General features: G+C 41.9%; 1 protein-coding gene across 3 annotated transcripts in view; it reads right to left on the reverse strand.

Annotated features, from left to right (window-relative positions):
• MTHFD1L (methylenetetrahydrofolate dehydrogenase (NADP+ dependent) 1 like) overlaps window positions 1–14,014 on the reverse strand; it is a 1,484,080-nt gene that overhangs the window by 1,124,783 nt on the left and 345,283 nt on the right. For 2 of the 3 annotated variants that reach the window (XM_069234289.1, XM_069234288.1), the window contains exon 9: window positions 7,742–7,833. The exons of the other annotated variant lie outside the window; for it this stretch is intronic. In XM_069234289.1, the coding sequence (XP_069090390.1) occupies window positions 7,742–7,833 (92 nt within the window). The remainder of the gene's footprint in view (window positions 1–7,741; window positions 7,834–14,014) is intronic. 3 annotated transcript variants of the gene reach the window in all.

A 14,014-nucleotide genomic window follows, 5' to 3' on the forward strand; every position in this document is an offset into this window, starting at 1 on the left:
CATTTGATGTTCACCGCAGTGAACCTGTGTAGCGATGCTAACAGACTGAAGTAATCTATCCTGGAGTGAGATCTGTGTGCCCCAGAGTAGAAGGGGTACGTTTTTGCTTAGCATGGCCTGGAGTGCTCTCTAAACATCTTGTAAGCCCATAGCAGTTGCAAAGTTCTCCAGTTTCCCTGTCCAGGGTGTGCATGTTTAGGGAGTGGTTGTTTTAGCCATGTGTGAGTCCATTATCATATTAAAGTCCTAAGTCTCCAAAATCGTCATCGGAGGTGGGAGATGGAGTAGGTTACGCAGTTGTAATAGTGTCCCAGTCTACAGCCCTGGTGGTATATGTACAATTACAAAGTCAATATGTTCCGAAAGAGGTCCGTGTCACTTGAAAGGCAACCTTTGTTTTTTTGATTGGGATTGCGATTCCTCTGGAGCTGGCGGTATATACGAGTGACTGATCATGGTGTATCTCCCTCCCCTGGGGGGGGGGGGGGTTGGGGGGAAGGCACGTGTGTACATGCATGGTTTTTCAGTGTCGTTTGCCACAGTGTAGTTATGCTGATGTTTAACTCAAGAGTCAAGAGTCAGTGTCATGGCTCGCAATTGCTTCCAACCACACTTTAAATTTAAGAAAAGGAATTAGCTGAATTTTGTTTTTTTATCCTGCTATCATGAAAATTGAGTCAGATGTTACTTGAGAGTTTCGCACCAAGGAAATAAACATTTTGGGTCTCAAGAAGAGCGATTACCAAAAGATGGTTTAAATGCATTCAATTTTAAGTTTATGAGGAAGGCTTTCCCACTGCACGGATAATATGAAAGGGACGCATTTGACTGATGTATTTATCTGTGAGAGAAAGCAAAGTGTAGCAATAAAGGTGATGCCTATATTTTTCTTTTACTTCTTCAAAGATTATTTAAGGGGCCCAAAGTCTAGCAGTCCAGTTTAAAGAGCAATCTTGACTTAGTTTGGATTCATTTTTAACTAAAGAAACCCTCCTTCATCCACTGGTGACTTTGTTCATGGTTGACTATCCAAGACACGCTGCAGGCTAATGAGGATTTGGGTATCCCATTCCTATATTTGTTTTAGCCCCAGTGGTATCCAGCATTTGCCTGAAGGAGACATGTTGAAAAGTAGCAGTAAAAGATCTACCTTGTGGTATGGCGTACTGCCTTATGCACAACTCAAACTGATTTAACTGAAAACAGCAAAACAAAAAGTAAAAACCTTGAGGTATGCCAAACACCTTGTGTGTTGCAGATACTGTTCGAGCAGATATGTTAATTAAGACATTTTTAATGACTTGTGTGTGTGTTTACTAATGAGAAAAATGCATAGAGAAATTAATTGTAGAAAAATAATGTGCATCTTTGAAAATGTGCCCTCAAGGAGTGATCACCATGTGAACTAAAAGAACTAAAATATGCAAAATAATGAAAAACATAGGAGAAAAATTTACTAATATGTCATAATGAAATGTATAACCTATGTTTTATATTAATTCATATTCTTAAATTAGCCGGACTAAGGGCCTGGTTTCACTGGGCCTCTCTTGCTCTGAACATGGAGAATTTCAAATGCTTCGCAAAGGACTGATAACCGGGGATTGCAAACTTGAACCGCTCAGAGTTCAAGTCGCTTAGCTAGAACATTCTGCAAATGTACCAACGGACAGGAGATGAAGACAATTGGATACAATTACGTGTAGTGTAGGCTAAATGTACTTTCCCAGGACTTGAACCATAGAGGCACTGACTGGAGAATCGTATGCAACAATTTAGTTACCTGAAGAGCTGAATGATGTTCTCATTACAAGAAGAACCAATCAGTTTTATGGGACACAAGACAAATGCAAACTTAAAGATTTGGTAAACAAAAACTATAGGTTAGAGTCCTAACTTCCGATAGACTGACCAATTAGCAATTAGTGGGATGGACTGGGAGACCCTAATAAAAAGTCATGAAAAGGGGTGAGGATTCAGAAACTGCAAGGAGAAAATTGATGACGTCAGGAGACGCTGTCTGAGGTGACTATATTGGGCTTATACTCTGTGAGCCCGATCTGTAGCTGACTATTGATGACCTGAAGACGAAGACTGACTTGTTGCTGATCCATCCTGGATAGGTAGCTATGGAAATGTGACTGACAATTTGGTGCCTTTCCTTCTAGGTACCAACTGCGCTGTTTTATAGTGATTTTCTCTTTTAGGTATATTTTCCAAATTGTTTCCGCATGAAGACCCACATGCTAATGCTAATCTTGGTTAGGTAGGCTGTTAGGGGTGACGTCGACAGTGACAAATGACTGACGAACTTTATTGCTGAGCTACATTATTAATGCTGATATTCATAGCGTATGGTGTTGCTTTGTCGCATATGTTTTCTTCAAGAGATAATGTTTTTAACTGATGAATTAATAAAGAGTTGATTTGAATAAATTTTGAACTAACAGATGACTTAGAATTGTAAACGATAGGGAATAAAATTTGTTAACCCTTTTCATGAGTATTGGTTATTTCTGATTAGTATGGTTTATATTGTGGTTTTATATAGTGTTTATCTTGTTTATTGATGTTGATTATTGGTTTAGTGGTCACTGCAGAACTAGGATACTCCATGCGATTCAAAAGGTTAATCGACCTATATGCGTCCCCTTGTAAGTTTACTTACTAAGGACCAGGCGCGTTAGCAATACCACAGATCTAAAACATACCTGCAGGCCGGACAGACAGACAGAGACACACACACAGGAAGTCTTCTTAAGAGAATGTTTTGTCCACCATTTTGTATGCCACTAAGATATTGAAAAGTAAGAAGGTGGGTTATTTGTCTTTATTCACACTGATGACCTCCTTTGTTGTGACAGGATTGTCAACTGCATGGTTACAGCTGTGTTCCTCTGCCCAGAGTGCCCGATTGGTTATCTGGTAGCCTTGTAAAAAAAAAAATTGGACCCCAGCTTCATGCTTATCTAGTGTGTGCGCAAAGGACTAGTCCTGTCCTTTCACAAGAGTGAAGTTGTGGACCGCTCCTGTAACCTGGAGGGGCATACTAAGCATGCTCTCATTTGACCAACAGTGGACTATTGTCATTTACATGGATTATAGTATGTAGACCAGTGGTGGCAGAGTACTATGTTTTGTAAATCTGCAGTGAGGCCAGACCTTACAATCTGTCACTGGAGTAGCGGACTACTGGCCCACTTCGGTAAAGCTCTGTTTCTTTGCACTAATCCAGATCCTAGGGCTGACATGCTAAATGTATGTGATGACTGTATGGATGTTAAATGTAAGTATATTATATATGTATGTTAAGCATGTATGTTAGATACGTACGTTATGTATTGCATCTATGTTAAAAGTATCTGTGGTCTGTTTGGTACATATACTGTGTATGAGTGAAACAGTAACAGAGGCTTGCAGGTTTCATTTTGAAAGCCACTGCCTTGTTCATGTGCACAAGACAGAGGTGAGGTTGTTTCCCAGTAACCCAGAAGTGTATTGCCGACATCCCTGAAACTGGAAGGAAGAGACTTAAACATAAGTGGGGAAACTGGAGACTGAACTCCTTTTATAAATTAGATTAGGTTATATAGCTAAGAGTGGTAGCTGATTAGCTTTCTTGACCACCTCCATTAGGTCGAAGGTCAAGTTAAACTTTGGACTGCAGTCTGTTGTTCAGTGTAAAGAGTCTTAAGGGAGTCTAAATTTGTTTCTTCCTGATCACTGTTCAACGCAGATGTCAACAGCTAGGGTTTGTAGGCTTATACCTGCACTTACTCCAGGTGGCACCGTCCGCTGCTATCGCCCATGGACTTGATCTAAATGCAACAATACTCACAGCAGCAACGCATCTCTTCCTAGAAGAGGGCTTCAGAACCAGACGCATCTCTGCCATAGCTGAAGATGAAACGCAGCAACGGCAAGATAACTACAACTGGGTGTAATAAGAGTAACTGAGCACACAAACTCAATAGACGTGCTAACACTGCACCTAAGCCAGAAACCTGGCCAAGAAAGAACTCAAACCCCAGACAGAGTGATTGTATGAGGGAATGCCAGTGACATCTAAATCCATGCCAGATAGAGTGTAATATTCAGTGTTCTGTATTAAACTTCTTTTTCCACTTCTGCGCTGCTTATGTGAAATGCAGGGCACCTATGATGAGATCCCCAAAAATTGTTTCGGAAACTAGACAAGTTCTTAGTGGCACTCCTATGGCATGGCAAGAGACGTCAGGTTGGTCTACTTGCACTTAGGAGGGAATGGGATAAAGTAGACATGGAGGCCTCTGACCTAGAAATATATTACTTTGTCACTTAATTGCAACATGTGATACACTGGTTGGACGGAAAGACAAATTAGGGAAGAACTCTTAGAGGGCTCCCATGATGGGCACCAATTAGGGAAGCTGTTGATGATGGGTGCAAATGTTCCCAAAGAGATTCCTCATTTAATCCTTTTAATGGGTAGAATGTGGGAGAGAGCAGCGAGACAAGTACTTAAAAGAGCACCCTATGCCCCTGATATGGATATTTTGTTGGTTTCCCCTTTTCTGTGTGTTGCTCGAATAAGGGAAGTTGATAAAAGGCAGGAAGATTGCTGCTTAATGCAGTCAGATCTCTATCCAGAAGGGTGTTTTATCACTATACAAGAGGCCCAAGTAACGTTCAAACTCGGCACAGGGCAGTTCCTACAATATGCTAAAGTGGCAGCCAAAGCACGTCAACTGTGGCCAACATTCCACGAGGAACCTGAGCCCACACAAACCATGGCCATCCTGTTAGCAATGGTGGGGGGACGGTGACTTATCACAAACCTATACTGACCAGGACGCTCAGATAAGCTTCTCAAACCATTGCGGACTGAAGACATCTGGCAACAACACAGAAAGGAACCCATCTACTCGCAAGAGTGGTACAAAATACATGAGGGGGTCAGCAAGACAGTGATATGTGCAAGGTTTAAACAAATACAGTACACTATTATACACATGACTTTTTTTCACCACAAAGCCTATATCTTATTTATCCCTCCAGGAAAAAATCCTGTCCAAAATGCCATGCAAAATTGTCAGACTTTATACACATGATGTGATACTGTCCAGGAAAGACAGACTTCTGGAGTACAATCTTATGTCAACTCAAGAGGACGACTGGGTGTGACGTTCCGCAAACAATTACAAGCTGCTTATTGGGGGTCCTACCAGAGACTCCAAAAAAGAAACTCTGCAGATGTTATACAATGCGACGCCTCACTGTGGCCAAAAGGCGAATTGCAATACACTGAATGAGCCCCTGCACCCCCAACAAGAGAGGCATGGAGTAGAGACCTGGTAGAATGGGCAGGTGCAGAAGAAGCATAACTGAGTAAAACAAGGAAGGACATGAATACGCAAGAGACCCTAACGGCTTGGGCTGCTATGACTCAAACATTATTAGATAACAACCTCAAGCCAAAGAGACACAGTGTCAGAAGGGAGCGGGTAAACTAAGAGATGCATATCGGCTTTGAACCCTTATCATGCAACATTGGACTACCAAGAAACACACTCGGATGTAAAATACATATCCAAAGACCGATCTGACAACAATATTCCACACTCCTCCTGGAAGTGGGAGGGAGAAAACAGGAAGTGGGGGATACTAAGTGATTATCAGTTGCTCGAATTCCATGAAGCTTAAACAAGCAAGGCTCTAAGCCTGACTGACGTACAGTGGTAACAACTGATTTATAAAAATGCTTGGTCAATTGTTCCCGTTATGTTAAATGCTAATAAATAAAAAACATCTTACATTTCACATAGACAAGCACTGGGTTGAACTATCAGTTATTGGACTGCTGAGCAATTACTGAGTTCTGAGCTTGAAGCTCCCTCACGCTACCTACCTAAGAAGCCTGTAACTGCTCATCATCACTACAAGATACACGTGCTGGAGGAGAAGTACGGCCCAGTTTGCAGAGCTATAGTAAGGCAGACCCCGTGACATCAGCGGCCGACCACTCCAGCCCCTACAGCAGAGGCCCAAGTAGCCCCTGGTTGCCCTATGTCCCCCCTCCAATCCCTGTCCCTGAACGTATTCCGACCATACTCTTATTTGGCGAGAGCAGTTTCACTTTGGCACTTTGGTGTGAACCTAGACTGGTGATTTTTACTAAAATAAGGGAAATTTGGTACCGGATAATACCCTGATGTCAACTGATTGCCTGCCTTCGGTTTCTTCAGAAGTGGGGCGGTGGCTGTGTTTCAGCATGCATGGAACAACAGCTGCAATGGGTAATGCATTCATTAACTTCCTTATGTCTGGAGCTAGGGATGGAAAGAATGTTTAAACAGGACTGAGTGTACTATTCTGCCAGTAGAATAGATTAATGAAATTTTTGGCCCGGATTGAGGACACTCGTTGCGGTCATAGGTTTGATTGATGTTAGTGTATTAGCTGGAAAGGGGCAATGGAAGGGAGTGAGGAGACCTCTGAATCTATCCTTAATGAACCAGACTGTTGCTACTTTTGACTCGTAAAATAACTTCACAGTGTTGCTGTATTGTGTAAAGACTGCTTTTAACCTTGTATGGATAGCTTACTGCTTTGACTATGCTAAAGATGTCCCTGGTCTTTTTTGAGGCTCCAGTGATGCCTCTGGCAAAGCTGGCTCTTTTGTTTCCTTGAGGGCCATATAATATCCCCTTTGATGCACTGGATTTTATTGGATTTGGAACATATTTGAGCCGTACCCATTTAATTTCTTTTAACTGTGCACGTTTCCTACTTAATCGCCTGTTGGCTCTGAGATATGATAAAGGCTTTTACTTTAAAGTTCAACAGTTGCTAAAAACACATGGTTGTTTGATGCAACAGCTTTGTGAATGTTTTCGAATAGATCAGTATTTATGTTGTTTAAGTGTCTAACTGGAATATTGTTTGGATAGGGCTCATTGTGACTTTGAGGATGGTATTCAGAGGTTCGAAAGCATGCAGGCAATTATTGTGTGATATGGCCAGACTTGCAAGTGTATTGTGGCCTTTGTGGTATTTCTCCTCTAGGTGACTACCATGACAAAACTGCCTTGTTAAGTTAGTATGTCACTATTGGATTGATTCTTGGGGCTTGCATGTTTTCAAGAATTTCAGTTGATGTATATGGCCAGTATGCCACTTAATAGCTTTCTAGGAATCTATTCGAAGGATAACAGGTTATGTCTGGTATGTAAGATGCTTGTCTATCACCGATGAGTTAACAAATACAATTAATTTGAGGGACAGAAGTCATCATTTTGAGGGTCGTTGTGAAGCAAGCATGCTTGTATGTGTCTTGGAGATGCAAGTGCAAGTCCAAGTCATTCCATAGTTACAATGCCAAAGTTGGAAGTGACATACTGCCAGCTTGAGCTGTGCATGTTATGGGAACCACCAGTGGTTGTGCATCAGAATACCTAGCTGCATAACATGCACAAAACAATGGTAGTTTCCAGGAGAAACAACTGGAAGACCCCAAAAGGTCATTACAAGGGCAAGTACTTACAAATTTCTGAAATACAGTCTGGTCAATAAATTTCAATGAGTTTCAAACAGAAAAAAAATCTCTCCAAGATTATGCAAAAGAATCGTCTGATAAATCAGCTGCCCCACCTCAACTATGAGCTAAAAGCCAACACAACACCAATGGACGGTTGACAGTAACACTACTTTAAAACATGTTATTATTACAAATTTTAGTACTTGAGACAGAGTTCAAACAGACCTGCATCCTTAAAGCTGCTGCTAGAGGACTGACCACCTCTTCGGCAATTTCACCACTGTGCTGTAATTTTGAGTAAGAATCGCTGGTTTCACCTGAAAGTGCAATGTTAAAGATATCAGGTAAAAGGCTTACTTTTTTCCTACGCAATCAGAAGAGACTACCTTTCACGTAAGTTACAAGAACTTTCTCTCTCCCGCTTTGAAGCTCGAATGCAAAGTCAAAATAATGATCTTTTAAATAACTGTACAAGTGATCACTTTAAATTCAGGCACAGCACACATAAATCAACTATTAGATTAAGTGCTAAATCCTTCTTATGCCGGGACAACCCACCCAGAATCTTAGGTAAAACAACAGTACCTCGTTTTAATGCATATAGCGCACTGCTTTAAACAAAATGTATATAGTCTGAAAATAAAGCATATCCTGCAGAAAGAGAACCCCAAGGGTTTGAGGAAAGGGAAAGGTCGCCCACTTGAACGCCCGCCTCTTTGCTTAAGTAAGATGGAAATCCAGGGCAATAAATGAGAGTCCAGGTCCCTAGAACAGGACCGCTACATAAACAGTATGGTTCTATACTGTGCACAGTACCAGCCCTCCATTTGGTAATCAAAACTGTGGCCCCTAGTTCAAAATCATAGGAAGAAATGTTAGTATAGTACAATTTTAACAATAAAAACAAACAAACGAGTTTAAAATTGTAAACAAATAAGAGTAAAAGGATAGATGAATGATTCACTTTGCACTAACACTGGCTGCCATCTTTGAAGAATTCCAAAAGTCTTGAAATTCAATTCGCTACTCGCTTGATGCTTCCCCTCAAGATGGCCACTACACACCTGTCCTTTTTTTCTATGATGCGTTCCTCAAGGTTTCAAAATCAGAATTCGTAAAGGGCACTTGGAACCATGCTTGTCCTCTGCTTTGTTTCATTTATTTTATCATTTTTTATTCATCTACACTGGCTTCTAATAATCTCCACTTACCTTGCTCTATTCTATTCTCTAATTTGGATCCTGCTGCAATTCTTCCAAGGTGGCCGACGCCGCCATTAATCCACACTGAGTCATCTCTCTCGCTTTCTCTTTCGGTACTATTTCACCCAAGATAGCCACCATTGAAATGCTCCGTTTCTGTGACACCTTCCTCGTGGTTCAGAGGAAGCTGGAACTCTTGAGAGGACACAGAACTCCACTAGTCCCTCTGCTTTAATCCAATTTTTCTGTGGGCTCCTTCATGGCTCGATTTTCATTTTCAGGCTAATATATTGCTGTCTAACTATATATCATTTTGGATGTTTCCCTCACAAGTGGACTGCTCCTTTTAGATGGCCACGATTTTCCTTCCAAAGCCTTTCCTAATCCTGGACGTAGAAGTAACCTCATTGATAACCATGCTTTTTGTGGCTTATCTGTTTTTCTGCTGGCTAAATTATTAATTCTCATTATCAGACTTGCTTTAGTCCCATCCACTATTCCATTTTGCTGTATCTGGGCAATCACTGCAGGAAACATCAATATTGATTTCCACATTATTCTCAAGGGGGGATAATTCTGTTTTACATTCCCTCTTACATTTACTACCTTTTCTGTTATATTCCTACGCTTCCTTTCCCCCCTTAATTTTCAGTTAGTATCTTCCTTTATAGCTGCAACTACAGCATGGTGTGTTGTTACCTCATATGTGCTTTCATACTCTGTACTGATTTTTTTTTTTTTTACTTCTTTTGCTTAGCTTACTTTATGGCTCTCCATATTGTTTGAGTCCTGATAACGATCCTTCAATTTAATGGGATGGAAATGCTGTTGATTTTGTAATTTATGTATCTTTTTTGTAAAAGTTTTTTATTGATTTTCCAAACAATACAGAATATAGATGCAAACTGAAAAACCAATCCTTGTTAATTCTCCTGCAACCACAAACCTACTGAGGTCACCAGGTAAATTACTCTAAATATCACTCATCCATCCTTTCAAAATCTTGTCAAATTTGTTTTGGGCATCCTCTAACTTCATAGAACATCGTTTCCTATTCGTAGCCAATATTAATTTCCTAGTCTCACTGTTGGAGCCACTGAGGATCCTCACTTACGTTCCACTTATCTCTTGGCTAGGAGAAAACCCATGATACAAAATGTCCGCTGATAGGAAGATGTACCAGCTCCACTCGATAACCCCAGCAATAACAATGGGGACTCCAGAGTTACCTGAATATCAGTAGCGCTCTGCAAATCTATGAGCCACCCCCTCTCAATATGCATGCAAAGTCAGGCAAATCCAGAGTGTATGGAGGAGGTTGTATGACAGAACTACGCATACTGGAACAATGCATGCCTTAACAACGGGGTCGGAACCACGACTGTCTTTTCCATGCATGCCTTTACCACACATGCCTTTACAACTAATTTCATTGTAAAAGCTTGCATAGTAAAGGCATATGTGGAAACGGCATGCTTGGGTCTGTCATACAACCCCCCACCCCGAGGCACAAAACTACCCCCACTGCTAATAAGTGAGCTACCCAGACATCCCCACCCGCCCTGGGCCCTAAAGCCTTCTCACACCCCAATAACTAAACTACACTGACACCCCCATCTAGTAAGCCCCCCCAAAAAAGAAAATCTACCCCAGACCCCCACCATACGCCAGCCCCTAAGAACTAAACTACCCTGACACCCCCACCTGCCCTGAACCCTAATGCCTTTCCCTACCCCTAATAACTAAACTACTCTGACCACCCCACCCACCCCAAGCCCTACAAAAATAACCTACCCTGATCAACTCCATTCCCGCCCACAAATAAACTACCCCGAACCCCCACCCACATCCCTAATTCCAACCCACTGCTAAAAACTGCCCCCAAATCCTGCCCTAACCCCACTTACCTCACTGCATCCTCCCCAATCCTTCCACCTCTTCCCTCCTCCCACCCTTTCTCAAACCTTCCCCCATTCCTAAAAAAATAAACTACCTCGCCCCTAAAAAAATAAACAACCCCGACCCCCCCATATACCCCAAGCACTAAATCCGACCCTACTTACCTAATTGTGTCCTCTCGGGATCCTTTCTCCTCTCGCCCTTCCTTAAACCTTCCCCACCCTTAAAAAATAAACTTTCCAGTCCCCTCACGCACCCTAAGCCCTAAAAACTAAACTTCCCCAAACCCCACCCCTCAAAAAAAAAAAAAAAAAAGTCTAACCCCCACCCTCCCTAAGCACTTATCCGTCCCACCCCTAAAACCTGCCCGAGCCCCATTTACCTCCCTGCGTCCTCTCCCAAGCTCTCTGCCTTTTTCCGAGCCTTAACCATGCATATGCGTAGTTTGGCACATGGGTGGTTAAGGCAGAGGAAAAGGCACGCGTTTTTCCAGCAAGCGTTGTTCTGCTTGCGTAGGAAACATCCGCATTGTTTGCAACACGTTTAGGACAGTGGTTTCCAACCTATGGTCCGGTGATCCCTAAAGGTCCGCGAAGCATCCTCAGGGGGTCCGCGACTGCTTAGAAAATTAAATATTAACAGATTAATAAAGTGTATATAATCAAAGTGGCTCAATATACAAATGAAAAACGTACTGTGAATGTCAAGGAATTTACAATTGGAGGCTAAAAGTTCAATTAGTTTCCTCAGATTGATTCATGGGAGCAGTGCAGCTGCATCAAACAGAATATAGTATGGACGAAGCATGGCTTCAGTTCAACTTAGAAAAGCTCCAGCTTTCCGATTAAAAATATTATTTTATTTATTTGTTTCATTTATATTTGTTAAATTAAATAAAATGTTTTATCATATGTGTATGTTTGCTGAATGCTTGTTTCTATATTTTTGTTTGCTGTTTTCCATTTCAGATTTTCAACAATGCTTCCAGTGGGGGGCCCCAGATTCCAATAATGACCTTAATCACTACCTGCCTTGGGAATTGCAACGCCCATCCCCAGACTTCATCCCCCTAAGTCTCCAACTTCCCTCTGCCATCTTGCCCTCAAAGGTTCTAGGTCTCCTTAAGTATCTCATCAGGGTCTGGTAGGTGAGAGATTGCTTAAGTAAGCCTTGGCCCCTCCAGGAATCTGTTTTCCAGAGGCCTTCAGTTTGTCCTCTGCTGGTGCGATCCTAGCCAGCTGCCCATTTTGCTACTGGAGGTATTTAAATACTTGGGAGGGCTGCATCTCATATTCTGCTTTAAGATAACCAAAAGGTTTATCACCCAGTTAGCTTCCCATACATCTGCCAGCATACTGAGACCTAATGTGTCCCGCTAATGGACATCACAAAGACCATGCGCCCATCCACAACGGGGTCCTTGGGGTGAGCCACCCATGCCATAAAGTTTCTCTATTGAGATCAGGCCATATTGCCACAACAGTTTTAGTCGCAGGGGGGGGGTGGGGGGGTGGGGTCAGTCTCAGTCACTGTCCCACCCTAAAGAATGTGCAAGAAAAGTAGCGTATCTCCCCCAACATGTCTCCGTCCAAACGAAAAACTGGGTCCTCCGTCTGTGCTTTTGCCAACCATTGACCACACTTAGCTGTGCCACTTCACAGTATTGCTTAACACTGGGTAGTACTATACTCTCCTCGTATGTGAAGTGGTGAAGAGTGGAGTGCGCTATTCTTGGGGCACTTCTCCTGCCATAACAATTTTCTCAGTACAGTATCCACGTCTTTAAAAAAATCTTTTGGGAACTCAATAGACGCTATTCGGTAGTATATAAGCAAAGCAGGGCAGTGCCACCATTTTGAACAGTGCCACTCTACCCATCAAGTAGAACAGGAGCGTTCTCCACTGCCCAAAATCCGCCTCCATTGCTTACCCTTGCTGTCAGTGTGCAGGGTCATAATTAATGTGCTTGTGGGTCACACACGTATAGGTCATTCCCTAATATGTGTGTCTCACGTTTTTTGACCATTGAGCGCATTTTCCTCATTGATACTTTTATTACTTCGGTTTAATTTTTTAACTAATATTTTTTTTCTATTAGGTTATTAAAACTTTATTATACTAACATTTCTTATTACGTTTTTTTAACCTAGGGCCTGCTGTTTTGATTATTTAGATTTACGCCAGGCCTCTTGCAACTTCAGTGTTACCCCTTGTGCTTTTTCTTGAACCCTGCAATTCAGGGTATGAAAAAGAAACGGGGTAGTGTGCCTCAGAGCAGCCCGTTCTATCTGGTACGTCCTTACTTCCATTGCTTAAACTCCCTGGAGCACAGCTCACCCAAGGTCGACAACTTCAGGAAGTTACGAGTCTGTGCGGTCCTATAATGTGGGATGCGACCAACAATCATGTAACACTCATGTTGGACGGTCGGTCGGTTTCTGTTCCACAAAGTGCAATGATTAAGGGACCATGAATTGTTGTCCGAGATGGGGGGAATTGTGGAACTGATAACGCGTCCCGACCTAGGTACTTTACTTACATGGGGACTCGTTTTAGGCCAATGAACCTTTTGACCCTGATTGGAGACACCTTAAGACGAGATATCTATTCCGCATTTCAATCACTAGATCAGTAACCTCATCAATATTCACAATAACAAAATCAAATTAATTAATTGCATTAATAAGGATTGAAACACAACATAACCTTTCAGCCAATGAATGACCACGCGTATTTTGTAAGATTTCAGATATTTATTCCCTATTGGTTACACTCTACTAGCAGGTTTATTAGTCTCAATACCAGAAAACACATTAACAGTGTCACAATGTGGCAGCTTGAATATGACTTAAGCAAAGATCATGAACATTAGAACAAAGCACGACGTCAACATGAATCAACTTTAGCAGAGTATCATTAGCACGTTATTCAACAAAGCAAAGATACAGTCCTTTGTCTATTTGCATTCGTTTTTGTGGACTCCTTATCTAACCTCTGATTAGCATCGGCATGTTGGGCTTCATGCAAAACAATTTTGTAACAAATTTAGAAAACATCTAACTATGGTCTCTATCAAAAGAGCAATTGGTACCTAGAAAGAAAAGGCAAACAGACAATTACAATTGCATCATCATATAATTACCCTCCGTAATGGGTCAGCATACAGAATCAGACTTCGTCCTCAGGACAGCAGTCGATCCACCATCTGCCAGGATAGGACGGCAAAGTCTCGGCAGAATAGGGTAAGTAGGAATACTTCCCTCATAAGGAGGAGAAGCAAGTATTGGGTAAGGAAAGAAGAGTGAGGATGGTCTAAAGTATCAATAGCAAGAACTAAGTCAGAATATCAGGGCAGCACTAAGAGTGTCCTTCTAATGTCTCAGCAAGAGACACGAAA

This window comes from Pleurodeles waltl, chromosome 5 (genome assembly GCF_031143425.1).
Source record: "Pleurodeles waltl isolate 20211129_DDA chromosome 5, aPleWal1.hap1.20221129, whole genome shotgun sequence".
NCBI lineage: Eukaryota > Metazoa > Chordata > Amphibia > Caudata > Salamandridae > Pleurodeles > Pleurodeles waltl.